We start from the raw sequence: 27,468 nt of genomic DNA, 5'->3' as shown, positions 1-27,468 counted from the left end.
GTTAAATGTTGATGAATAAACACTGATAACTAGAGATCTGTGAATATAGCTTACTAGTAAAACATGCCCGTTTCTTGCACAAATGAAACGGGCGCTAGCAAGGTTTTCCTCCCGAACCCCCCCCCTTCGGCGCTGTGAAGGCACTGACCGCCATTGTTGCGGACCTCGTCAACGCACGAGAACGCCACCTTCAATGTGCTGAGTCGTTGGTTGTGAAGCCACTGACGCCATAGCTCCACCCTTGACGTCATCACGTTTTACGCGAGGGTGGGGCCCCAACACAGTGATTTCGGTGGCTTCACCACCACGAACCCTTCGAACCAGAAGGAAGTGCCCGGAGGAACTGACAGTGACGTCAGTGTCCTCAGAACGTTGAGGATGAGTTTTATTATATAAGATAGTGTAATATTAATTAACACTTTAAGTATTTAGCCTTTCCCATTATTAGTATTATACAGTATCAGAGAGTTAAAATATTTTTAAATGCATGATTATTTCCTTAAAGGAGGATAATAATGCATATACTGCTCATACCTCCTCATGGTAACGAACACCCCCATTCTCTCTTTCTTTATATTTGTGTTGGAAACATATGTAATTTAATGATGATATCTGCTTGTTATAAAGCAAAAAAAAAAAAAATATATATATATTTAATGCCTGTGGTTGTAATATAAACTCGTTTTTGTTACTCGAAAATGCCAAATGGAGATGAAGCTTGGACATCTACACTAGTGGTTATCAATCTATGTGAATGTTAAAATTTCTTTTAAGCAATTTGTTTCTTTTTTAAGTACACAAATTAGAATATCAATTGTATTTTTGCAGCTCGTCACTTCATGCATCAAATTGTTACTGGAATGTTGTATCTTCATTCTCATGGTATCCTGCATCGGGACCTCACTCTTTCCAATCTCTTACTCAGTAGTAGTATGAACATTAAGATTGCAGACTTCGGTCTGGCTACTCAGCTTAAAATGCCCAATGAGAAGCATTTTACAATGTGTGGCACCCCAAATTATATTTCTCCAGAGATTGCCACTCGAAGTGCCCATGGACTGGAATCAGATGTGTGGTCCTTGGGGTGCATGTTCTATACATTTCTGGTTGGGCGACCTCCTTTTGATACAGACACTGTGAAGAACACATTGAATAAAGTGGTATTGGCTGATTACAGCATGCCAAGCTTTGTGTCTAGGGAAGCCCAGGACTTAATCTATCAGCTACTGCGTAAAAACCCAGCTGACCGTCTGAGTCTTTCCTCAGTTTTGGATCATCCATTCATGTCCAGATCATCATCAGCCAGGAGTAAAGATTCTGGGACTGTGGAAGACTCCATGGACAGTGGGCATGCCACAAATTCAACAGCATTTACTGGCTCCTCCAGTGTCAGCATAAGCAGTCGCTTTCAAGAAAAGAAAAGACTTTTGTTAGGTCAGACACTTCCCAATAAAATGGCTTTGTTTCCTAGAAGTGATAATCATCTTGTGGATGCATCGTCTGTGAACGGAAGCAGTTTGTATAGTCAGAAGGGCCATCCGAGAGCTGACAGTGATACTGCTGGCAGGGGAAGGAAAATACAGCTCACAGAAGACAGGCCACACTCTCGCTACCTCCGCAGAGCTCACTCTTCTGATAGGTCTGGGACTTGTCACAGTCAAACCCAGGCCAGGCCAAACAGCTTGGAGAGGTGCCATTCTGCTGAGGTGCTTTCCAAAGCAATTGTGACTGGTGGAAAAGGAAGTTCAGGTAGCACTTCTCCAGCTCACAGCTGTGGTGATATTCCACAAATATTTAAGGACAAGACTCCCAACAGCTCTGGCTCATTTGAAAGACAGTTGTTGCCACCTGTTAAGGACAAAGCACTGTAAGTACATGTTTCTGGCTTAACTCTGATGAAAAGAAATCTTATTTAGGAGACATCTCATATGAGAGTTCTGAGTCCCTAGTGTATTGCTTGCAAAGCATAACTTATTCTACCAGGTGCAGTGCTTGTGGATATGTAATATTAATATAGTACAGATTGAAGTCTTAACCCGTTTGTCATTTAAAGCTGGTAAACTGGCTGGTTCATCGTTATAGCATTTAAATATGAACAGATTTTTACATATATCTATGTATAATATATATTAAGAACAAATTGCTTGAAAGGCTTGGGATGTTGTAAAATAATGCCCCCATGGGGTATTGAAACAGTTGGACAGTGTAGCATGATATAGGTTGGATTATTCTAATGAAACCCTACCCACCTCTAGGGACATAAAACTGTACATAAATTGGCAATATTATCCAAAGATTATTTTTGTCTTTCTGTACCAAAGCCCTTGCATCAGTGCATACATGAAGAGAGTACCTAGCAGCAGGGAAAGACAGGTAAATGTTAGTGCTGTATTGAAGGGCTTTCTTTTTTTTTTTTTTTTGGGGGGGGGGGGGGGGGGGGGGGGTTGTTTTTCTTAGAGATAGTGTCCACTCATGTATCCACTAAGATTTAGTGCCACCAGAAGTCCTGATTAGGATGGTTGTAAAATAATTATATCACTTTTGATTCTTCTGCTGTCTTGGCTACCCTGGTGGCACTAGTGAACTGTACCTGGGTGGGTGGCTCTTCAGTACTGCTAGCTGGATAGTAGGGATGGTCAATGTACCATCAACTGCCTTGCCACTCTTCCCGGGCCTGTGCATGTCTCGAAGATCCAAATTCAGTTCCATTGTGCCTGAGCCATGGAGCTGGCACCTGTTTAATTTTAAAATTTTATCTATATTTATTTTGGTAAACAGTAAATACGATTTAAACACCTTGTCAGTTTGAGTGTATTTTTTTCACATTCTATTCCTGGAAATTGAGGTAAAGAACACACTTGTTAAAAGGTAAAAAAAATATGATTACAAAAAAATTTTTGGAGCTAAGGAAAATGGATTTCCTCTTTCTTTATTTTATATTCTGTTGCTACAATGCTTATTTTGTTTTGCTTTTCATTCTCTTTTTTTTTTTTTTTTTTTTCTTCAGATTCATTATGGGGCTCATTTTCAAAGCACTTAGACTTACAAAGCTCCATAGGTTACTTTGGTTGTGATGTTTCGCAGAGACTGCACTTGATGTCCCACTGCTGTCTCTTGTACGTGGCTTTTAGTTTGGTCTGTAACTAAAGGAACACTACAAGCAGGATCAAGTGGAGCTATACCAGTTTTTTTTTTCTTTTTTGAATTTTTTAATGACAGGTGCCAAATTGTAGTTACCTATGTAACCTAGTTACCTATGAGACATATTTTCAAAGCACTTAGCCTTCCAAAGTTCCATAGGTTTCTACGTGCTTTGAAAATATGCTCCTGTGTGACCTGACTGCTGGGATTTATCCATTCCTGCATGTTAATAACTCAAACACTTATTACTTTTTAGCAATTCATAATTTGTATTGGCATAAATGCTGTATTTGGTAATGTTGAAATGTTATGGGACAACTTTTTTTTTTTTTTTTTGGAGGAAATGTATTTTGGTACTGGCATGCCCCTTCCTTTTGTTCCTGGAAATATATGTTGCCTAGCATGTTGAATCTGTTAGGACTTTCAGGAGCTTTCTAAGGGCCCCTTTTACTAAGCTGTGCTAAAAGGGGTCCCTTGGTAGCGTCGGCGTATGAATTCACAGTGTGCCAAGGCCCCTTTTACCGCAGTGGGTAAAAGGCTTTTTTTCTTTTTTAATTAAAAGGAAATGGCCCTGCAGTAAGTGAACCACTTGCTACATGGCTTTTCCTGGGGGAGCCCTTACAGCCACCCATCGAGGAGGCAGTAAGGGCTCCCTCGCTCATCCGGCGGTAACCAGGTAGCGCATGGGGCTGCCTGATTACTGCCGGGGAAGCCCCTGGCACTAGAAAATTAAAAATGCATTTTTTTAGCGGCAGAGGCCAGGACTAATGCCAGGCTCTTGCAGTAGCTCATTGGTAGGCCCAGTTTGTTGCGTGCCACCATGGCAGCAGCCCTACCACCTTTTAGTAAAAGGGCCCCTAATTTAGCAGCCTTCTGCCCAGCTCATCAAAGTGGCCAAATCCTACTACCCAGCAAATTGACTTCTTTTGTAAGCCGTGATAGTGAATCCTGTGTGGCAAATGCAGTGAAACTCATAGGAATTGAATGGGCTTTATTGTATTTGCTGCGCTCGGAATCACTACTGTGGCTTTGTAAAAGGAGCCCTTAGTTTACAGTAGTGGTATAATTTGTTTGTACTTTGGTAAACATACAACTGTTTTGTCTTTTATTTTAGCTCTAACTTTCTGTGCCCAGCTAAACTCAGTGTTCCAGCATTAGAACAGAAGTCCCAGCCTGAAACTGTACAGCAGTGGTTTGGTAACATAAACGCACATGGTATGTAGTCTTTCTTTTTTTTTTTTTTCACTTTTTAAATATTTTTATTAATGAAGCAACTTACAACATTCAAGACAGTACAGATAATGCCAAGTTGTCCTAAAATATTGGACATCCATATAATATAACAGAAAAGAACAAAACAACAACCCAGTCACCCTTATGGTGAAAATTGAACTATCAACTCCCAGTTACTATAAACAAGGGTCTACACCCTCAGCTCTGTCCTACCCCCTTAAATTTGTTCAAGCATATAATTGCCTCACTTCCCCCTCTAGCCCTCCTCTTCCATTCCTCCCTTCCCTACTGCCCCCCTCCCTTCCTCCCCCCCTCCCCAATTACCACCCATTCCTATCAAAGTTTGATTGTCCTCACCCATTCTTGCAGTCGAGACCATCCTCTCTTGCTCCGTATCTCCCCATCTCTACGATATGCTGTTAAGCGCTCCATAGCTATGAGTTCTAATTTTGCTTTCCAATCCCCTAAGGAAGGAGGGCCAGTAACCACTTCCGAGCTATCAGGCATTTTGCTGCCGCCAGACCCCAACGTAACATTTTGATCCGTTCCCATGAGTCACTGTCATTATACATCTCCAGCAAGCACACCCGTGGACTACACACCATGAAATCTCCAAACATTCTTACCAATGCTTTCATCACCGCCTCCCAAAACGGTATCAACCGGGGGCAGGACCACCAAATGTGCAGAAATGAGCCCTTGTCTTTACCACATTTCCAGCACCAGTCAGAAACATTAGGGGACATACCTAATTCTCTCAGGAGTGTAATACCATCTCGATAGCACCTTGTATGCATTCTCTTGCACTAGAGCGCACGTGGAGGCCTTTTGAACCTCCCCATATATCCTCTCCCATTCCTGATCATTGAAGCAGCAATTTAAGTCTGATTCCCATGCTCCCTTGAAGCGAAAGGGGGCAGGGTCACTGCCTCTCATAAATTTGTATAGCACCGAGATGGATCTAGGCACCCTCAAGTATGTAGCCTTTCTTATTGACATAGACCTGACTGGGGTTTCACCCTGCAAGGAGAGTTTTGTTCTTGCATATGCTAAAGGAATGCTGAGGAAAGAGAGCTTGAATCATATTATAAAGCACCTTTGCCTTTAATCTACTATAATAAAAAGCAACCTCAACGTTCTGAGGACACTGACGTCACTGAAGTCAGTCAGTCTCCCAGAATGGTTCGTGGATTCATGGTGGTGAAGCCACCCCACAGACCCGTGCCCCGCCCTCGCGTCAAACGTCATGAAATCGAGGGCAGGAAAAAAAAAATCACCTAAACAAACGGTTGACCCCCCCCCCCCTAAAGCTGCAGCTCAACACAAGGACCTCCAGCACCCCCCCTCCCCCCCCCCCCCCCCGCAACAACCCCCTCCTGAGACACCCACCTTTGCGTTGCTTTGCCGGCGGGGGACCCGAAACCCCGCCAGCACAAGCCCTGTCTGCTCACTACGGCGTCATCTTCGGCGTTCCTAGCCTGTGGAGGCAGGGCTTCTGTGCGTCTGACGTCAGACGCACAGAACTCCGCCCTGCACAGCTACCAATGCCGACGATGACGCCGTAGTCAGCACACAGGACTTGTGGTGGCGGGGTTCCGGGTCCCCCGCCGCCAAACCAATGCGAAGGTGGGTGCGAAGGGCACGGTGGGTCGGATGGCTGCGGCCAGATGCATCGCCGTGGGTGGGATGGTGCCGGGAGGGGGGGGCATCGCACCTCACAGGCAACTGCTCAATGAGGAAAACCTTGCTAGCGCCCGTTTCATTTGTGTCAGAAACGGGCCTTTTTTACTAGTCTTAATATATTTCTGTGTTGGGAAAATCTGCGTTATTCTCTGTTCGAAGAAATACTTTCCTCGGCACACTTTGTCAAAAAGTACTTAATGCAGAATTCATAGGTGCTTTATAATGAGCTAATGCAGTTACTATGATCTTTTACTATGGACCACATGTATAAAGTATTTTTTCCATGGACACAAAAAAAAAATGGAGGAAACATTAGACCCCGGGTAAGAGTCACTGTTGCAGATTTGGTGTATGAGAATAAATTGTTTCACTAGCAAGTAAGTCTTCCTTTATGGAGGAATCTAAATTATAAAGACCACTATTTTGGGGAGGTGGGGGGCTTGGGAGGATTAATTATAATGGGTATACTGTAGGCAAAATCTGACCTTTTTTTTCTTCTTTGTGGCCTCCGACAGTGCAATAACTTCTGGCCTGAAGCCGACACTAAGCAGTGGTTGCAACTCCCAAACAAGCTGATGAGCACCTTGGCCCCGCCGCTCTCTACTGGGATACTTAGCCAAGTTTCTGGGAATATCTGTCCAACCCCTCCCCCACACCACTGAAAAACAGAGGGGCCCTTTTACTAAGCTGCGTAAGCGTCTAGGTGCACCTAACACATGCCAAAATGGAGATGGCGCATGGCCAAAATGGAGTTACTGCATGGAAATTTCATTTTTGGCACATGTCCAAAAATAATTTTTATTTTCGGATGCGCACCAAGTGGCATTTCACCGAGTGGAGGAGTAGCCTAGTGGTTAGTGCAGTGGACTTTGATCCTGGGGAACTGAGTTCAATTCCCACTGCAGCTCCTTGTGACTCTGGGCAAGTCACTTAACCCTCCATTGCCCCTGGTACAAAATAAGTACCGGAATTATGTGAACCGCTTTGAATGTAGTTGCGAAAACCTCAGAAAGGCGGTATATCAAGTCCCATTTCCCTCCTTCCCTTCATACACGTAGATCATTACCGCCCAGTTACTGCGTGAGACATATCGCTAGGTTAATGGCTGGTAGTAAGGTCTTTGACACAAAATGGATGCGTGCCAATTTTGATTTTGCCGCATGTCAATTTTGGGCAAAAATAAACAAAAAAGGCATTTTTCCAGGTGCTCTGAAAAATGGATCTGCGCACGGCCGAAACGTGCGCCTACACTACCGCAGGCCATTTTTCAGTGCACCTTAGTAAAAGGACCCCAGAGCCTGCCCACACAACTCTTACATGCCTATACGTAGGAGAATTCTGCCCAAAAAATTTAAAATTCTGTATACTAATTTTTTTTGTGCAGAATTCCTTAATCTAAAGGTGTGACTCCTCCCTCCCAAACCTGAAATTCCTCCTTTTCCCTCCTCAGACTTTCCTCCCCAGATCTATCTCTCTCTCTTGCGTGTACTCTCGGAGAGAAAGAGAGAATATCACTCTATCCTTTAAAGATGAGAAGTTTGTGTTCTAGGCGTCACCTCGCATTCTAAAATTTTCAAATCCCAGCCAGCCTCTGATCTGTTCCTCTTCCTTCACCTTGCACCTTATCCACTCTGTTAAATCCTTTTGGCTCTTTATCTTCTTTGGACTCTTGTTCTCTCACTGATCATCTCCCACATTGATTATTGCTACGTGCTGTATAATTGTCTCTCATTTACCTCTCTTGAAATGTCTTTAGCTTGTTCAGTCTGCCACTGTCAAACTGATCATAATGCCCAGCGTTACAATCATCTTTCCCACCTTCCCCTAGTCTGTGAGCACGGGCTTCCTGTCTCAGCCTGCCTAAAATTTAAGATTCTGACCTTGGTTCATCACATACAGTTCTTTGGTAACCTATCCTATTTATCAACTCTTATAACTCCTTATGTATGTACCCATGCTTTTTGATCTTCCTAAGTATCACTACTTGCCTTCCCTTCTGAGATTTCTGGGGACTCAGGTTTTGCATATTTGGGTCTCCACCTCTGGAACTGAATCTGCTGCACATCCATACTGAAACACAGAGCTGTACCGAATACAAATCATAATAAATATTTGGCTGAATAGAAATACCAAATACAAATAATGGGCATTGAGCTTTAGCATAATAAATAATAAAATAAGCAACGTGAAATCAGAGACTGAATGTTTATTTCAGTTGGATTTAGCACAGTCGAGCCCTGGATTATTCATATTTGAATTAAATTACTATTCTGCTGAATATGAATAATGTTTTCGAGGCACTATTCAGGGCTGAATCGAATGTAAGGACAGGCTTATGAATCTCAACATGTATACGCTGGAAGAGAGGAAGGAAAGAGGAGATATGATAGAAACATTTAAATATCTCAGGGCATTAGTGTACAGGAAGAGAGCCTTTTTCAAATGAAGGAAAACTCTTGGAATGAGGGGGGGGCACACGATGAAGTTAAGAGGAAATAGGCTTAGGAGGAATCTAAGAAAGTATTTATGGAAAGGGTGGTAGAAGCGTGGAATGGCCTTCCAGTGGAGGTTGTGGAGACGAGGACTGTGTCGGAGTTTAAGAAAGCATGGGACAAGCATGTGGGATCCCTTAAAAGGGTTATGGAGGATGGGCAGACTGGATGGGCCATTTGGCCTTTATCTGCCATCATATTTCTATGTTTCTATGAATACGAATATTTGGTACAGCCCTACTAACGAAAAACAAACAAACCCTATTAAAATTTGGCTCTTCAATCTTGCCTTTGGCTGAATCCCCAACCTTTAATTGGTCTCTGCAACTCTCTTGACTCATCTCTGCTCTTTGTCTCTCCCTTTTTTTCTTCCCCCCCAGTTCCTTTAGGCCTCTTGCTTTATATGAACTGCCATGCTGTGGACAGCACAGTGAGCATTTGTTTTTGCTCCCGTATCTGATGTATGCATATTCGTGCCATTTACTTGTGTGCCAAGGAAAAATTTTGTTTTTGACCCCTGATGAAGGCATGAGTGCCGAACCTTGGCTGAGTCAGGTCAATTCTCAATAAATCTACTTGTGGCTAAACTTGAACCCTCTCCTTCTCTGGACTACCTCTGCTTTGTTTTGCTGCTTGCGGTGTGTTTGCAGAGTGTTCTGCTTCTGTTTTTGTCGCCGTCCTCCTCCTCATCGGTGGTACAGCAAACATGTAAATTAAACTTTTAATTTGAAACCCTTTCCCTCTAGTAGTTTTAGCACCCCCTTCTCTCTCTCTCCTTTCTGCCTCAACCCTCAAGTGTGCTCTCTGCCCTTCAGAGTTTTCAGTCCCCCCCCCTCTTTTCTCTCTCATCTCCCAAGGCATGCATTCCACCCCCCTCCTCCCATTTCACAGCAAGAGGGGGAGGCAAGCAGGTGCATCATCACCTTCTGCTGTTCTGAGCCCATATCTGGGATCAAGTTGTGAAATTGTGCTTTGCAAGGTCAGAATTCTTTGCAGGTAAGGAATTTTGTGCGAATTCTGCATTGCACAGTAATTCCATGAGGAGTACATAGCAATTTATTGCTGTGTTTCCTGGCTGGACGTGGTTGGAGGATGAACAGATGATACACCAAGTGACTGTCTTGAGCATTGGTTGTCCATCAGGAAACCATTGCACTACTGCTCAAATGCTGTGACTGGACCTCTGAAATCTCTTCTATAAAGGGTGGTATTTAGTAATCCAAAACCCTTCCTCCTTTCTGATAGGGGACTGCTCTCATTGGCCCATGATCTAGACAAGAGCCCTAATGTGGGCCCGGAGCAAAACATTTGCCTGCCCTTTCTTAGTATAATCTTGTTTTTTAATTAGTTTTGAAAGCTATACATGACTTATAGCATATTAAAGCAGCAGTTTCTCAGTTAAACAGTTGCTTTTCCCTTAAGCTGTCAGGCTGTATACACAGCAATATGCATTACTTCCCCTGTATACATTCTTTTTCCCTCTCCCATTCCTCCCCTTAATGTTTCTTAAATTTTTCAGCTCAGCGGAAGAATCCTCCTGATTTTGGCAGCATTAACAATACAGGAGGTTGTCTGCAAAATTGTCCAGTTATGCAGCCAGAAGATGCGGGTTATGCTTGGAATGAGGTGAATGTTAAAAAGAGCGTGGAGCCTTCCTTGGAAAATGTGCATACAGTAAACCAGAGGACTATGAGGAAATATTCCCCAGTCATCCAGTGCAAAACTGGTATTGCTCCACTTGATCCTGCTTGTAGCGTTCCTTTAGTTACAGAACAAACTAAAAGCCACGTACAAGAGACAGCAGTGGGACATCAAGTGCAGTCTCTGCGAAACATCACGTCCCCACTGAGCACTCACAGGCTGAAACCCATTCGCCAGAAAACCAAAAATGCAGTGGTAAGTTTGCTGCTTGTGCTCCTTCTTTTCACTTCAAATTAAAGTGTAGCATATGCTCAGAGAAATAGACGGTCACTGTGACACCAGTTTTCAGAGAATTTTGTTGGTTCTGTCGTGGTATAAAATGTCTCTTGGGGTAGAAAATTTGTTGCAATCTGCTTCTTAAGTTCTGAATAGTGAATAAGAGGACCTAAATATGTTTATCTAGAGAAGAACAGAGGTGAGGAATATGGCTGAGACAAAAACACTGTTGGAAACAGGATACTGGGTTAGATGGACCATTGGTCTGACCCAGTATGGCTTTTATGTTCTTAAAATTACCCTGAAAACGTTTAATTAGATATCGGTCTGTTTGTTATATTTTCTTCAATCCTGTTCACCTTACTAGAGTCTTGGCTTCCAAAAGACCTTTAGTGTCAACTTCACCTCCTATACGCATAGTAACATAGTAGATGATGGCAGAAAGACCTGCACGGTCCATCCAGTCTGCCCAACAAGATAAACTCATATGTGCTACTTTTTGTGTATACCTTACCTTGATTTGTATCTGCCATTTTCAGGGCACAGACCGTAGAAGTCTGCCCAGCACTAGCCCCGCCTCCCACCACCGGCTCTGGCACAGACCATATAAGTCTGCCCAGCACTATCCCCGCCTCCCAACCACCAGCCCCCACCTCCCAACCACCGGCTCTGGCACAGACCGTATAAGTCTGCCCAGCACTATCCCCGCCTCCCAACCACCGGCTCTGGCACCCAATCTCGGCTAAGCTTCTGAGGAGCCATTCCTTCTGAACAGGATTCCTTTATATTTATCCTACGCATGTTTGAATTCCATTACCGTTTTCATCTCCACCACCTCCCGCGGGAGGGCATTCCAAGTATCCACCACTCTCTCCGTGAAAAAATACTTCCTGACATTTTTCTTGAGTCTGCCCCCCTTCAATCTCATTTCATGTCCTCTAGTTCTACCGCCTTCCCATCTCCTGAAAAGGTTCATTTGCAGATTAATACCTTTCAAATATTTGAACGTCTGTATCATATCACCCCTGTTTTCTTTCCTCCAGGGTATACATGTTCAGGTCCGCAAGTCTCTCCTCATACGTCTTGTAATTCAAATCCCATACCATTCTTGTAGCTTTTCTTTCCACCGCTTCAATTCTTTTTACATCCTTAGCAAGATATGGCCTCCAAAACTGAACACAATACTCCAGGTGGGGCCTCACCAATGACTTATACAGGGGCATTAAAACCTCTTTTCTTCTGCTGGTCACACCTCTCTCTATACAGCCTAGCAGCCTTCTAGCTACAGCCACCACCTTGTCACTGTTTTGTCGCCTTCAGATTCTCAGATACTATCACCCCAAGATCCCTCTCCCCGTCCGTACCTATCAGACTCTCACCGCCTAACACATACGTCTCCCGTGGATTTCTACTCCCTAAGTGCATCACTTTGCATTTCTTCGCATTGAATTTTAATTACCAAACCTTAGACCATTCTTCTAGCTTCCGCAGATCCTTTTTCATGTTTTCCACTCCCTCCCGGGTGTCCACTCTGTTACAAATCTTAGTATCATCCGCAAAAAGGCAAACTTTACCTTCTAACCCTTCGGCAATGTCTCTCACAAATATATTGAACAGAATCAGCCCCAGCACCAATCCCTGAGGCACTCCACTACTTACCTTTCCCTCATCCGATCGAATTCCATTAACCACCACCCTCTGGTGTCTGTCCGTCAACCAGTTCCTAATCCAGTTCACCACGTCGGGTCCTATCTTCAGCCTGTCAAGTTTATTCAAGAGCCTCCTGTGGGGAACTGTGTCAAAAGCTTTGCTGAAATCTAAGTAAACGTCTATAGCTCGTTCCTGATTCAGTTCTCCAGTCACCCAGTCAAAGAATTCAATGAGATTCGTTTGACACGATTTACCTTTGGTAAAGTCATGTTGTCTCGGATCTTGCAACTTATTGGCTTCCAGGAAATTCACTATCCTTTCCTTCAGCATCGCTTCCATTACTTTTCCAATAACCGAAGTGAGGCTTACTGACCTGTAGTTTCCAGCTTCTTCCCTATCACCACTCTTGTGAAGAGGGACCACCTCCGCCGTTCTCCAATCCTTCGGAACCTCTCCCGTCTGCAAGGATATGTTAAACAAATCTTTAAGAGGACCTGCCAGAACCTCTCTGAGCTCTCTCAATATCCTGGGGTGGATCCCATCCGGTCCCATGGCTTTATCCACCTTTAGCTTTTCAAGCTGTTCATACACACTCTCTTCTGTGAACGGTGCTCTATCCACTTCCTCATTTATACTTTTTGCAGTCCATCGTGGTCCTTCTCCAGGATTTTCTTCTGTGAAAACAGAACAAAAGTATCTATTTAGCAAATTTGCTTTTTCTTCATCATTATCTACATAGCGGTTCGCAACATCTTTCAGTCTCACAATTCTCTTTTTAGTCTTCCTCCTTTCACTAATATACCTGAAGAAATTTTTGTCACCCCTCCTTACATTTCTAGTCATTTTGTTCTTCCGCTTGTGCTTTCGCCAGACGTATCTCTCTCTTGGCTTCTTTCAGTTTCCTCTGGTATTCCTCTCCGTTTTCCTCTTCTTGAGATTTTTTGTATTTCAGGAACGCCAACTCTTTAGCCTTTATTTTCTCAGCCACTTGCTTGGAGAACCATATCGGTTTCCTTTTTCTCTTGATTTTATTTACTCTCCTTGTGCATAAAGGTTTGTGGCCATATTTATAGCTTCTTTCAGCCTGGACCACTGTCCTTCCACTTCTCGTTCGCCCTCCCAGCCCATCAGCTCCTTCCTCGGGTATTCCCCCATTTTACTAAAGTCAGCATGCTTGAAATCCAGGACTTTGAGTTTTGAGTGGCCACCCTCCTCTTCAGCTGTCATATCAAACCAAACTGTTTGATGGTCACTGCTGCTCAGGTGGGCATCCACTCGGATACTTGACACACTATCCCCATTTGTGAGCACCAGATCCAGCGTCGCTCCCTCCTCGGTACCAATATTTAGCTGTTTGACTGTCAGTGTGGATTTAAGAGCCCTACTGTGTTGCTTTACCTTTTTTCATAGTTTAAATTCCCTGCACTTTGTAAACTAGCTTTGCCTCCTTTAGTTTTCTTCAGATTTATTAATACTTAGTTAATATTGTGGCTCTTTTTGCTCTTCTGTATAAGATGTTTCTTGACATTTTCAAATTTCTGTAAAAAAAAATGTTCTCTGCAAATAGACTGAGCATGATAATGTCAGAGTCAAAGCTCATTAAAGACTTGTAATTTTGGAAACAGGTTTCATCTGAGGTGGTCTGCTGCTGATTTGGACCCTCTCCTTGCAGGTCGTACTATAATGTTGACCTCAAGGCAGCAGTACATGATGCCAGATTAAACGTGTCTCCTGCTGCTGACCTGTGGGTGGGAGGGGAATTGAGAGGGGCTAACCCTTGGTGGCAGGTTAGCATAAGAGGGTGGTGAATTCCACAAGGCCCTCAATGAGGGGGACCCCGGCAGGGACTTTTCCTTCTTGAGGAATAGATGAGCGGAGGATTCGGGGGTTACCCTGGAGAGTTGGGATATCGCTGCCCCACGCTCCGGAGCATTCCCCTTTTGACTACGGATGCAAGACTAAGGGAATGTGGATATAGGGTGTTGCTTTGGGCATACATGATGAAAGCACAGCTGGCCCATGTGGGAGAACCCAGGGAGCCTGACTTTTCCAAATGTGGGCATCCCCTTCACACCTTTTTTTCATGCTTTCTGGGTGTGCCCTAAAATTCAACATTTTTGGGAACAAGTCAGAAGATTTTTGTCTCGTTTGATGGACCGTGATATCTGTGGAATAATTTTTACTTGATACACCTAAAGCCTACTATCCCATTCCAAGACATGCCGTAATTTGAGCCTGGTGGCCCGGAAAGTTATCTTACAGTATTTGACAACACCAGACCCTCTGACATATTGGCACTGGAGAAATCAGGTGCATCTTCTGGCTACTTGGGAGGCTAGGGAAGCAAGAGGGTCCCCCAAACGTATGAAGACCTTTTTGCTGATTTGGAATCCGTATCTCCAAATTTTAAGCCCTCGAGGATGCAGCCTCATTGTTAATATCCTTTGATTGGCATACATGGCATCATCATTTCTACTAATTCACTTTACTGGGTCTTGTCAGTTTCTACTTGGGGGGGGGGGGGGGGAGTTACGGAGATTACTGTGTCCGGGAGCTATCAGAACCCAGGCCCTGGGCTAGACACTAAGTTTTGGAGAAGCATGAGTAAAGGAGGGTTTGGGGGGTTTGTTACTGGCACATAGTTCAGGCTAGTTGTTATGCAGTGTGTACTTTAGGGGTGGGGTAGTGGGGATGGGGGGTATTGGTGGGGCACAATTAAAAATTGTAGTTGATGGTTTAGATTGTCTGTTGTACAAGCTTTTCTTGTTTATACTGCTTTGATTACTTGTGTCGTTGTGTGTTTCTTTTCTCTGCAATTGCCATCAATAAAGGAGAGGCCACATTAGCCCTCTCCTTAAGTCACTTCACTGGCTCCCTATCCGTTTCCGTATTCAATTCAAACTTCTTCTACTGACCTATAAGTGCATTCACTCTGCTGCTCCCCAGTACCTCTCCACTCTTGTCTCTCCCTACGTCCCCCCTCGAGTACTCTGTTCTGTTGATAAATCTCTCTTATCTGTCCCTTTCTCCTCTACTGCTAATTCAAGACTCCTTTCCTTTTATCTCGTTGCACCTCACGCCTGGAATAGACTTCCCGAGCATGTACATCTAGCCCCGTCTTTAGCCGTTTTCAAGTCCAAACTCAAAACCCTCCTCTTTACCACTGCATTTGACTCCTAACTCACTTACCCTGTCCTTTATCCTCACTTCTTCATTCCCTTACCCTTAATTGTTCTGTCTGTTTACCTGTCTTATCTAGATTGTAAGCTCTTTGAGCAGGGACTGTCTTTTGTGTATGGTGTACAGCACTGCGTATGCCTTGTAACGCTATAGAAATGATAAGTAGTAGTAGTAATAAAAAGTGTTGAAACATAAGAGAGTGGTGAATTAAGAGGGAAGGAAGGAGAGAACCAACATTGGTACCTGATGCCCCTTGTTTCAAATGCTCAGAACAGCCACCCTATTTGCCCTTGTCCTCTCTCTCCTTCCGTTCCCCAACCCTCCACCAGTCTCTCTGGAGACCCCAGCTCATCTGGGCATGGTGTGGTACTTAACCATAGCCTTTTGATTGTGTAGTTATTTTGGAGTCTGTGATTAGGCTATTTATATGTAAGGCTGCTCAGGAGTTAAGTTGGGTAGATTTAATTTATGGAAAAATAGGTCTCTAACATTGGGAGATCCCAGGGGTTTTGCATACAGATCTTGATAGAATTTAACGGATGCTTCTGAAATATATGTTCTTTTTTAGATTTTAGCTCACCCTTAGGATGCTTTATATTAGTTTCATACCAGGAATTGGTGTTCTTCAAAGAGCATCTGTGTTCAGACCTATCTTCTTTTAATGTTTTCCATCACAGCTTCCTTCTTGCCCATAAGGTTATCAATAGAAATCAAACAAAATAAAACATGGAAAAGAAAATAAGATGATACCTTTTTTATTGAACATAACTTAATACATTTCTTGATTAGCTTTCGAAGGTTGCCCTTCTTCGTCAGATCGGAAATAAGCAAATGTGCTAGCTGACAGTGTATATAAGTGAAAACATTCAAGCATTACTATGATAGTCTGACAGGGTGGGAGGATGGGGATGGGTAGGAGGTATGCATGGGGACATCAAAGCATATCATTGATATTCTAACAGGATGGGTGTGGATAGGGGAGGGGAGGGGTGATCAACAGAGAAATACAGCTTTATGGTTTATAATGGGCTAGGAAACCCAGATCCTTGTTAAGTCCTTTCTGTTGGGTGTTAAAATAGTCAATCATTCTGACGAAGAAGGGCAACCTTCGAAAGCTAATCAAGAAATGTATTAAGTTATGTCCAATAAAAAAGGTATCATCTTATTTTCTTTTCCATGTTTTATTTTGTTTGATTTCTATTGATAACCTTAAGAGTGGACTAACACGGCTACCACACTCCTCTTCTTACCCATGAAATTCAGCCTGCTATTTCTTTAACAAATTCAAATCCATAAAGCAGCAATGCCTCCATTTCCAAAAGAAACTCTGAAAAATTAATTTATCAAGTTGCATTTATTTTCTTTTGGATGTTGGCTTTCATTTCTAATGTTGGATTGTTATACTTATTGTCACCGCTTGGTGTGCAAGTAGTTATTTAAGAAAAAAAAAAACAAATCTTGAATCCTTATAGTGTAGTGTACATTACAATAAAAACCAGGCTGCATGTCTGAAATGCTTTTTCGAGTCTGCTCTGTTGATATGCAGCTGTAATTAAGCAATGTTCAATAGTCTGTACCCATAATCTCCTCAAAATCTTCTGTACTTAGAATAAATGTGTGGTGCTTTTCTCACCCTATGTGCAGAGCTGAACATTTATAATTCATTCTGCTTTGGAAGGGAATGACTTTGAAACAGGAAGGTTAACTTTTTTTTTTTTCCCCCCTGCTGTTTCTCAGGTGAGCATCCTAGATACGGGTGAAGTGTGCATGGAATTTCTCAAAGAATACAACTCCCAAGAGCGTGTCAGAGAGGTTCTCCGAGTTTCTTGTGATGGAAGTGCAGTAAGTGCCATTTATTTTTCCTTATAAATCAATTGCAAAGTGGACAATATTCAAAAGTAGTTTCACAGTCAACAGGGAATGCTGACTGCATAAATGCTTTTATTTCAAATTTTGGACTCAGGTGAGGAGGAATAGGGACCACTACGGACGTAGAAGAGTGATCAGAGGAGTATAGTCAACAGGACACATCCAAAGATATGAAGGAGACAAATGCTGTCATATACAGGGTTTATTCATAATATATTAAAAGATGAGTTGACACGACACCATGTTTCAGCTAAAGTGCATGCTTCAGAAGTCGTCTTTTTTTTTTTTTTTTTTAATGAATTAGACACAGACATCCAATAGTGCATGTGTTCTTCACAAAAACACTTGAGATGGTACATTCCTTAGCACCTGCAGCAGATGACTCCAGGAACTGGTGGGTTATGTCTGTCTACCAGTGGATGGAGATAGAATAAACAGAACTGAAGGCAGTGATACCAGACGGCCAGCCCCTGCATCAGTGTATCTCTGTCTCCAGCAGGTGGTGGACAACTTCTCTCCAACTCCTGGATTTAAGGCTCCTGAGGGTGTTCCTGGGCCGATGGCCAGTTGAGCCGGGTGGTGTCTGACTGAGGGTGTCAACTTTAGAGGCATAAGTGGTTTCTGGGTCCTCGCCTCACCCCATTCTTCCCTTTTCCAAGCTACTTTTTTCCTTAGGCTGCTCAGACCTCCTTTCTTCCTTCTCATTAAAAAAAAAAAAAAAAAGAGAGAGAGAACCAAAAGATTACAAAAAAAAAAAAGAGGATATACCTAAAATCTTAAAATCCACTCAGAACCATCTAAATTTCAGGAAGTTATTGAAGACCACCCTGTTTAAGAAGACTTACCTTCCTGACCCAACCAAAGTACCTCTTCTTTGACACAGCAAAATCCATGGACCTTATCATCTTTATCTGCTTTTATTAACTTTGTTGTCCTAGTTGATACCTATATGTTCACTTACATTGTTTAATTGTATTTTATTGAACTGTAGCCTTCCCTACGGTATTGTGTAAGCCACATTGAGCCTGCAACTAGTGGGAAAATGTGGGGTATAAATGTGTTAAATAAAAAATAAAAGGAAAGGAGCATTTCTGGTGCCTGTCTTAGTTCTGCCTCTCTCTGAGCCGGAGCGTTTTTCCTCGACTCTCTCTTGGAAGGTCCCACGGCTTCTGTGATTGGCAGATGGTGAGTGCTGGCAGTTTCTTGTCTTTCCCCGGGCAGTCCTCTTATGGTGGCGGATACTGTAAAACATTGTTCCCGGTGTGGGAAACAACGCTCTGCAGCGGGACTGTGTAGCGCTGAATCTGCTGAAGTTACTGGGGGACACAGGCCTTTGATTTCTCTGCAGAACGTGGTGTCCTGCGCTGAGCCGCAGGGGCTGTGCACCATTTTGAAGAGTGCTGCTGGGGTGTCTCTGCGCCTACTGGAGGGATACATGCAGCATTTTCTAATTCGGGGGACTTTTTCCCCCAAAATTTGTATTGATAATTCACCAAGCTTATGTCCTTCAGCGGACCCTCCCCCACTCTATTCTGGCTTCCTCTGGGGGGGGGGGGGGATCGGGGTTTGTTGGGTTCTTCTCCTGAGGATGTGCCCTCTCAAGAGGAGAAGGATAACTTCTATTTCTGAGGAGGGGTCTTTGGTCCCCGTGACAACAGCCCCGTCTCTAGTGGCTCGTTCGGAAGGATCTTGGACATAGGTGGATGTGGAGGAGGGTGAACTCATCCATGATCAGGCGGATGACCCTTCGGCGGTGTGACTTTTCCATAAAGAGGAATTGCTGTCATTCATCTTGCAAGCCTTAGAGGCCTTGAATATTGCAGACCTGGAGGTTGCCTCGTCTCAGGCCTTTAACCCTAAGATGGCCAGTACTTGGCATCCGTCGAAGGCATTCCTGGTGCATGAGACCATTCAGGAATTTATTTCAGCTCAATGGGCAGACCCTGATGGCGGCCTTAAGGTAGCCAAGGCCATGTCGCGCCTTTATCCGGTAAGTGTGGATCGAGTGGCGCACTTTTCCCTTCCTAAGGTGGATGCCCTAGTGACACCAGTCCCTAAGAAGACGACGCTACCGGTTGAAGGTGGGGTAGCACTGAACGACATGCAAAACAAACGTCTAGAGGCCTCTCTGAAATGTGCCTTTGAGGCGCTCTAGGCCTTATGCAGCTAGAGCTTGTCTTAGCTGGCTCCTTTCAGTTCTAGAGTCTGACCAGGAATCTGATTTTGCTGGGGCTCCTGCGTTCTCTCACATGGATACAGGCCTCGCCTATCTGGCTGATGCCCTTTATGACTTGGTTTGTTCTTTGGCCAAACTCATGGCTTTGCCTGTTTCCTCTCTGCACCTGTTGTGGCTCTGTCATTGGTCAGCAGAAATGGCCTCCAAGCAACGTCTGATCAAGTTGCCTTTTCGAGGTAAATTGCTATTTGGGAAGGATCTAGAGAAAATTGTGAAGGACTTGGGGGATTCCAAGGCTCGACGCCTTGCCGAGGATAAACCTAAAGCTAGTGATCCTCGAGATCTCGGATTCAGGAGGCGCGCCTTTATCAACCGGGCTGGTGTCCTTCCAGCATTCTCGTTTCCAACATCGATCTTCCTTTCGCAATGACAGGCGAGCGTCAGGAGCCCCTACTCGTCAGGGAATGGCACGTCGGTCTTTCCAATGATGGGATGCTAGCTCATTCTGCGGGGGAGCAGATCGGGGATTGGCTCTCTCTGTTTCTCCCGGAATGGGTCAAGATCACTTCTGACCAGTAAGTCCTCGATGTGGTGCGGGAAGGTTGCAAACTCGAATTCGACTCTCCCATCACTTGCATATTCCAATTTGGCAACCTCATCAGAGGTTCCTCAGGTTTGCGGCCTTGGAGCAGTACTTCCAGTTTCGAGCTGTTCCCTTTGGGCTGGCCACCGCCCCTTTCACTTTTTCAAAGGTCATGGTATTGGTGGCGGCCTTTTTGCGGAAGGAAGGGAGGGATCCCTATCTCGACGATTGGTTGATCCAGGTGGCATCAGCACAGGAGAGTCGTGTCGCCACCAACTGAGTTGTTGCACTCCTTCAATCCTTGGGCTGGTCATCAACAGAGCCAAGAGTCACCTTCTTCCAACTCAGACCTTGGAATACCTCGGAGTGCATTTCGAAACGAGGCAAGAGAAGGTGTTTCTGCCAGATGGTCGGCGGCTCAAGTTTATTTCCCAGTTTCAGTCCTTGCTTTGCATTCCCTGTCCCGTGTTTGGGACTATGTTCAGGTCCTGGTTTCCTTGGCAGCCACCCAGGAAGTGGTACCGTGGGCGAGGGCTCACATGCGTCCCCTCTAGCACTTCCTGTTGAGCAGGTGGTCGCCGACTTCTCTGGACTATCAACGGTGTCTGTCCTGGTCGGAGAGGGCCAAGGAACAGCTTGGCGTGGTGGCTCCTCCCACCCAATTTGCAGAGGGGCATGCCATTGGCCTCCTTGCAGTGGGTGGTGGTTGTAATGGATGCCAGTCTCTTGGGGTGGGGAACCTATTGTCTAGATCCAGTTGTTCAGGGGAGTAGGACATCTCAAGGTGGTTTGGCCCACAAATTGTTTGGACTTGAGAGCAGTGGTGAAAGCCTTGATAAGTTTTCAGGATCTGCTGGAGGGCAAGGCAGTCAGAGTCTTGTCAGACAACACTACGGCAGTGGCCTACATCAATCGGCAGGGGGGCACCCGCAATTTACCTCTAGCAGTAGAGGTGTTCCGTCTGCTGGATTGGACAGAGACTCATATTCTTTACCTGTCAGTGGCCCACATTCGGGACAGAGCAATACTCAGGCGGATTTTCTCAGCCGGACTCTATTGGATGCGGCGGAATGGGAGTTGTTCTCGGAAGCGTTCTGTCTGATTTGTTGACGTTGGGGGACACTGGTGATACTTCTCATGGCCATACGACAGAATGCCAAGGTCCCCAAATTCTTCAGCCGGAAAAGACAGCCCGGGTCTACAGGCCTGGACGCCCTGTTGCAGCCATGGCCGGAGATGGGGCTTCTCTATGTCTTTCCCCCATGGCCGCTGATAGAATCCTGTACTGAATCAGTCTTCACTGGGGGCCGGTGGTGTTAGTGGCACCGGATTAGGCCCGGCGACCTTGGTATGCGGGTCTGATTCGGTTGCTCAACGGGCCGCCAGTGACTCCGGATCTTCTCCATCAGGGTGCAGCCCGGATAGAAGATCCCTCCCGCTTTGGTCTTATGACCTGGCTCTTGAGAGGAACTGATTTAGGAAGAAGGGTTATTCGGAACCGATTATTGCCACTCTTTTACAGGCTCTGAAGCGGTCTACTACGTCTCCTTATGCTCAAGTGTGGAGAACCTTTTCAGCATGGTGTGATCAGTACACCGGGTCTCCCAGGCTTCGATTTCTGTGATCTTGGCCTTCCTGCAGGACTGACTTCAAAAGGGATTGGCCTATAATTCTCTTAGGGTTCAGGTAGCTGCCCTCGCGTGTATTAGGGGACGAGTGGGCGGTTCGTCCCTGGTGGCTCACCTGATGTGGTTCATTTTCGGGTGGGGGGGGGGGCTCTTCACCTTAGTCCTCCTCTTCAGCGGCCGTGCCCTTCCTGGCATTTAAACCTGGTACGCTGAGCTCTTCAGGCACTGCCGTTCAAGCCCTTACGCAAGGCATCAGAAAAAGATCTTACTCTTAAAACGGTGTTTTGGTGGCCATTGAGTTGGCTCGAAAGATTTCAGAACTTCAGGTTTTGTCGTGCTAGGATCCCCTTCTTCAGTTTTCTGAAGCAGGGGTTTCTATTCGGACGGTTCCTTCCTTTTTGTCGAAGGTGGTGTCAGCTTTCCACATCAATCAAACTCTCTTTCTGCCTTTGTTTTGGAAAGAGGACTATCTGGTTGAATTTGCGTCTCTTCGCCTTTTGGATGTTGGAGACGAGGGCGATTCGGCTAGCTGTGTTGGCGTTTCACTCGTGTGGTCGGAAAGGCGGTAAGAGTCATGTCCGACAACGCGACAGCGGTAGTGTGTGTCAACCAGCAGGGCGTTACAAAGAGTCCGCAGTTGGCAATCAAGACGGCTCTGCTCATGAGTTGGGCGGAAAGGCATCTAGTGCAGATTTCGGCGGCGCATGTGGCCGGGGTGGACAACGTGAACACGGATTTTCTAAGCAGACACATGTTGGACCCCGGAGAATGGTCTCTGCACCGGTCGGTGTTCGACCAGATAGTTCTAAAGTGGGGAATGCCAGTAGTGGATCTCATGGCGTCGGCACAGAATGCTCAGGTTCCTCAGTATTTCAGTCGGCGTCAGGATCCGCGAGCGGAAGGGATCAATGCGTTGGTCCTTCTGTGGCCTCAGCGGGTATTGCTGTACGTGTTTCCCCCGTGGCCCTTGATAGGTCGAGTCCTACAGAGGGTAGAATATCATGCGGGTCCGGTGTTGTTGGTGGCCCCGAATTGGCCGCGTCGGCCGTGGTTCGGGGATCTGATGTGCTTGTTAGAAGGCGAGCCTCTGCGGCTGGGGGGCTCGGTGCTGTTGTGTCAGGGTCCAATTGTCATGCCGGATCCGGCTCGGTTCTCTCTTACGGTGTGGCCCTTGAGAGGGAACGGTTGAGAAGGAAAGGGTTTTCCCCTCAGGTGATTCAGACGATGCTGCAGTCTGGCAAACGTTCAACGTCTTTGGCCTATGTGCGTGTGTGGCGCATATTTGAAGATTGGTGTGGGGACCGGGCGTGTGTCCCTTCGACAGCTTCTGTGTCATGCATTTTAGATTTCTTGCAGGATGGTTTGGAGAAGGGCCTTTTCATTGTCATCTTTGAAGGTGCAGCTGGCTGCTTTGGCGTGTTTTCCGGGTAAGGTGCAGGGCAGGTCGGTGCGTCTTCCCTGGATGTGGTCCATTTTTTGAGGGGGGTGAAGTTGCTTCGTCCTCCTCAGCGGCCGGTAGTTCCACAGTGGGATCTTAATATTGTTCTTGACTCTTTGGCGGGTTCTCCTTTTGAGCCCTTGGAGCCTTGTTCGATAAAAGACCTTACTATGAAGGTGGTCTTTTTGGTAGCTATATCGTCGGCTTGCCGGATTTCAGAACTTCAGCCTCTTTCATGTAGGCCTCCGTTTCTGTGGTTTTCTAAGGAAAAGGTTTCGCTGCCTTCGTTTTTGCCTAAGGTGGTATTCTCCTTTCATGTCAATCAGGTGATTTCGTTGCCGGTCTTGGGGGACCGGGCGGGGGATGCTTCTCAGTGTCGTTTGGCGAAATTGGATGTGTGCAGAGTGTTGAAGGTTTACTTGCGCAAGTTGGAGGAATTCAGGTCTTCGGACAGGTTATTTGTCCTTCATGGGGGGCCCAAGAAGGGAGCGGCTGCTTCTAAGGCATCTATAGCTCGGTGGTTGAAGGATGCCATCTCTTCGGCTTACATATTGCATGGCCGTATGGTGCCGATGGGGCTCAAGGCACATTCCACTAGGGGGATGGCGGCTTCTTGGGCAGAGAGTAGTTTTGTTCCACCGGTGGACATTTGTAGAGCGGAGGTGTGGTCCTCCCTGCATTCTTTTGTCAAACATTACAGAGTGGATGTACAGGCAAGGGAGGATGCCAGTTTTGGAGCTGCAGTCCTGTCCTCTGGGCTTCGCAGGTCCCACCCTTAGATGTGTTTACTGCTTTGGTACGTCCCAAGCGTCTTGAACGGTCTGGAGGATTGCTGAGGAAGGTGAAATTAGGCCTTACCTGCTAATTTTCTTTCCTCTAGATCCTCCAGACAGTTCAAGAGCCCACCCAGTGTATCAGACAGTTCAGTATGATATTTTCTTTAGACTTCAGTTGCTGATATTTCTAGTAGCTTCTGTGATTTGGGTCCTGGAGTTTTACTAAGGGCAGTTTGTGGTACCGTTTGTGCCCATCTGCAGTTGAATTCCCCCGTCTTAAGGGGAGGAGATCTGAGTTTGGATTCAGTGGTTTGTTTAGGTGGAGGTGTTTTGTTCCTCTGCTTTAAGTACATAAGTACATAAGTAGTGCCATACTGGGAAAGACCAAAGGTCCATCTAGCCCAGCATCCTGTCACCGACAGTGGCCAATCCAGGTCAAGGGCACCTGGCACGCTCCCCAAACGTAAAAACATTCCAGACAAGTTATACCTAAAAATGCGGAATTTTTCCAAGTCCATTTAATAGCGGTCTATGGACTTGTCCTTTAGGAATCTATCTAACCCCTTTTTAAACTCCGTCAAGCTAACCGCCCGTACCACGTTCTCCGGCAACGAATTCCAGAGTCTAATTACACGTTGGGTGAAGAAAAATTTTCTCTGATTCGTTTTAAATTTACCACACTGTAGCTTCAACTCATGTCCTCTAGTCCTAGTATTTTTGGATAGCGTGAACAGTCGCTTCACATCCACCCGATCCATTCCACTCATTATTTTATACACTTCTATCATATCTCCCCTCAGCCGTCTCTTCTCCAAGCTGAAAAGCCCTAGCCTTCTCAGCCTCTCTTCATAGGAAAGTCGTCCCATCCCCACTATCATTTTCGTCGCCCTTCGCTGTACCTTTTCCAATTCTACTATATCTTTTTTGAGATACGGAGACCAGTACTGAACACAATACTCCAGGTGCGGTCGCACCATGGAGCGATACAACGGCATTATAACATCCGCACACCTGGACTCCATATCCTTCCTAATAACACCCAACATTCTATTCGCTTTCCTAGCCGCAGCAGCACACTGAGCAGAAGGTTTCAGCGTATCATCGACGACGACACCCAGATCCCTTTCTTGATCCGTAACTCCTAACGCGGAACCTTGCAAGACGTAGCTATAATTCGGGTTCCTCTTACCCACATGCATCACTTTGCACTTGTCAACATTGAACTTCATCTGCCACTTGCACGCCCATTCTCCCAGTCTCGCAAGGTCCTCCTGTAATCGTTCACATTCCTCCTGCGACTTGACGACCCTGAATAATTTTGTGTCATCGGCGAATTTAATTACCTCACTAGTTATTCCCATCTCTAGGTCATTTATAAATACATTAAAAAGCAACGGACCCAGCACAGACCCCTGCGGGACCCCACTAACTACCCTCCTCCACTGAGAATACTGGCCACGCAATCCTACTCTCTGCTTCCTATCTTTCAACCAGTTCTTAATCCATAATAATACCCTACCTCCGATTCCATGGCTCTGCAATTTCTTCAGGAGTCTTTCGTGCGGCACTTTGTCAAACGCCTTCTGAAAATCCAGATATACAATATCAACCGGCTCCCCATTGTCCACATGTTTGCTTACCCCCTCAAAAAAATGCATTAGATTGGTGAGGCAAGACTTCCCTTCACTAAATCCGTGCTGACTTTGTCTCATCAGTCCATGTTTTTGTATATGCTCTGCAATTTTATTCTTAATAATAGCCTCCACCATCTTGCCCGGCACCGACGTCAGACTCACCGGTCTATAATTTCCCGGATCTCCTCTGGAACCCTTCTTAAAAATCAGAGTAACATTGGCTACCCTCCAGTCTTCCGGTACTACACTCGATTTTAGGGACAGATTGCATATTTCTAACAGTAGCTCCGCAAGTTCATTTTTTAGTTCTATTAATACTCTGGGATGAATACCATCAGGTCCCGGTGATTTACTACTCTTCAGCTTGCTGAACTGACCCATTACATCCTCCAAGGTTACAGAGAATTTGTTTAGTTTCTCCGACTCCCCCGCTTCAAATATTCTTTCCGGCACCGGTGTCCCCCCCAAATCCTCCTCGGTGAAGACCGAAGCAAAGAATTCATTTAATTTCTCCGCTACGGCTTTGTCCTCCTTGATCGCCCCTTTAACACCATTTTCGTCCAGCGGCCCAACCGACTCTTTGGCCGGTTTCCTGCTTTTAATGTATCTAAAAAATTTTTACTATGTATTTTTGCTTCCAACGCTAATTTCTTCTCAAAGTCCTTTTTTGCCCTCCTTATCTCCGCTTTGCATTTGGCTTGGCATTCCTTATGATCTATCCTGTTACTTTCAGTTGGTTCTCTTCTCCACTTTCTGAAGGATTGTTTTTTGGCTCTAATGATTTCCTTTATCTTGCTGTTTAGCCACGCCGGCTGACGTTTAGTCTTTTTTCCCTTTTTTCTAATACGTGGAATATATTTGTCCTGAACCTCCAGGATGGTGTTTTTAAACAGCATCCACGCCTGATGCAAGTTTTTTACTCTGCGAGCTGCTCCTTTCAGTCTTTTTTTCACCATTTTTCTCATTTTGTCGTAATCACCTTTTCTATAGTTAAACGCTAGCGTACTTGATTTCCTAGTTTCACTTCCTTCAATGCCAATATCAAAACCGATCATATTATGATCACTGTTATCAAGCGGCCCTCGTATCGTTACCCCCTGCACTAGATCATGAGCACCACTAAGGACTAAGTCCAGTATTTTTCCTTCTCTTGTCGGCTCCTGAACTAGCTGTTCCATGAAGCTGTCCTTGATTTCATCAAGAAATCTTATGTCCCTTGCGTGTACAGATGTTACATTAACCCAGTCTATATGCGGGTAATTGAAATCCCCCATTATTATTGTGTTGCCCAGTTTGTTTGCGTCCCCGATTTCCTTTAACATTTCCGCATCCGTCTGTTCGTCCTGGCCAGGCGGACGGTAGTACACTCCTATCACTATCCTTTTCCCCTTTGCACATGGAATTTCAATCCACAGTGATTCCAAGGAGTGTTTTGTTTCCTGCAGAATTTTCAATCTATTTGATTCAAGGCTCTCGTTAATATACAATTCTACCCCTCCACCAATCCGATTCACCCTATCACTACGATATAATTTGTACCCCGGTATGACAGTGTCCCACTGGTTATCCTCCTTCCACCAGGTCTCAGAGATGCCTATTATATCTAATTTTTCATTTAGTGCAATATATTCCAACTCCCCCATCTTATTTCTTAGGCTCCTGGCATTCGCATATAGACATTTCAAACTATGTTTGTTGTTCCTAAGTACATCATGCTTAGTACTTGACAGTATTAATTGGCAATCTTTTGTCTGATTTTTATTGTTATTTAAAGATACCCGATCTACTACAATCTCTTTTGCAACCTCACTATCAGGATACTCTATCTTCCCTGTTATGGTGATATCTTTGAAAGATACCTTATCCCGAACCATGCTCTTTTGAGCGACTGTCGGCCTTCCCCCCATTTCTAGTTTAAAAGCTGCTCTATCTCCTTCTTAAACGCCGATGCCAGCAGCCTGGTCCCACTCTGGTTGAGATGGAGCCCATCCTTTCGGAATAGGCTCCCCCTTCCCCAGAATGTTGCCCAGTTCCTAACAAATCTAAAGCCCTCCTCCCTGCACCATCG

At 45.2% G+C, this 27,468-nt stretch overlaps 1 protein-coding gene across 2 annotated transcripts in view; it reads left to right on the top strand.

Annotated features, from left to right (window-relative positions):
• Positions 1 to 27,468, top strand: part of PLK4 (polo like kinase 4) — a 76,478-nt gene that overhangs the window by 4,454 nt on the left and 44,556 nt on the right. For both annotated transcript variants that reach the window (XM_030191753.1, XM_030191752.1), the window contains exons 5-8: positions 829 to 1,867; positions 4,256 to 4,356; positions 10,069 to 10,445; positions 17,034 to 17,138. In XM_030191753.1, the coding sequence (XP_030047613.1) occupies positions 829 to 1,867; positions 4,256 to 4,356; positions 10,069 to 10,445; positions 17,034 to 17,138 (1,622 nt within the window). The remainder of the gene's footprint in view (positions 1 to 828; positions 1,868 to 4,255; positions 4,357 to 10,068; positions 10,446 to 17,033; positions 17,139 to 27,468) is intronic.

The sequence above is a fragment of the Microcaecilia unicolor genome, chromosome 2 (assembly GCF_901765095.1).
Source record: "Microcaecilia unicolor chromosome 2, aMicUni1.1, whole genome shotgun sequence".
NCBI classification, from domain to species: Eukaryota; Metazoa; Chordata; class Amphibia; order Gymnophiona; family Siphonopidae; genus Microcaecilia; species Microcaecilia unicolor.
Note: the sequence above shows the minus strand (reverse complement) of the source record. Positions and strands in the feature narration are given on the sequence as shown.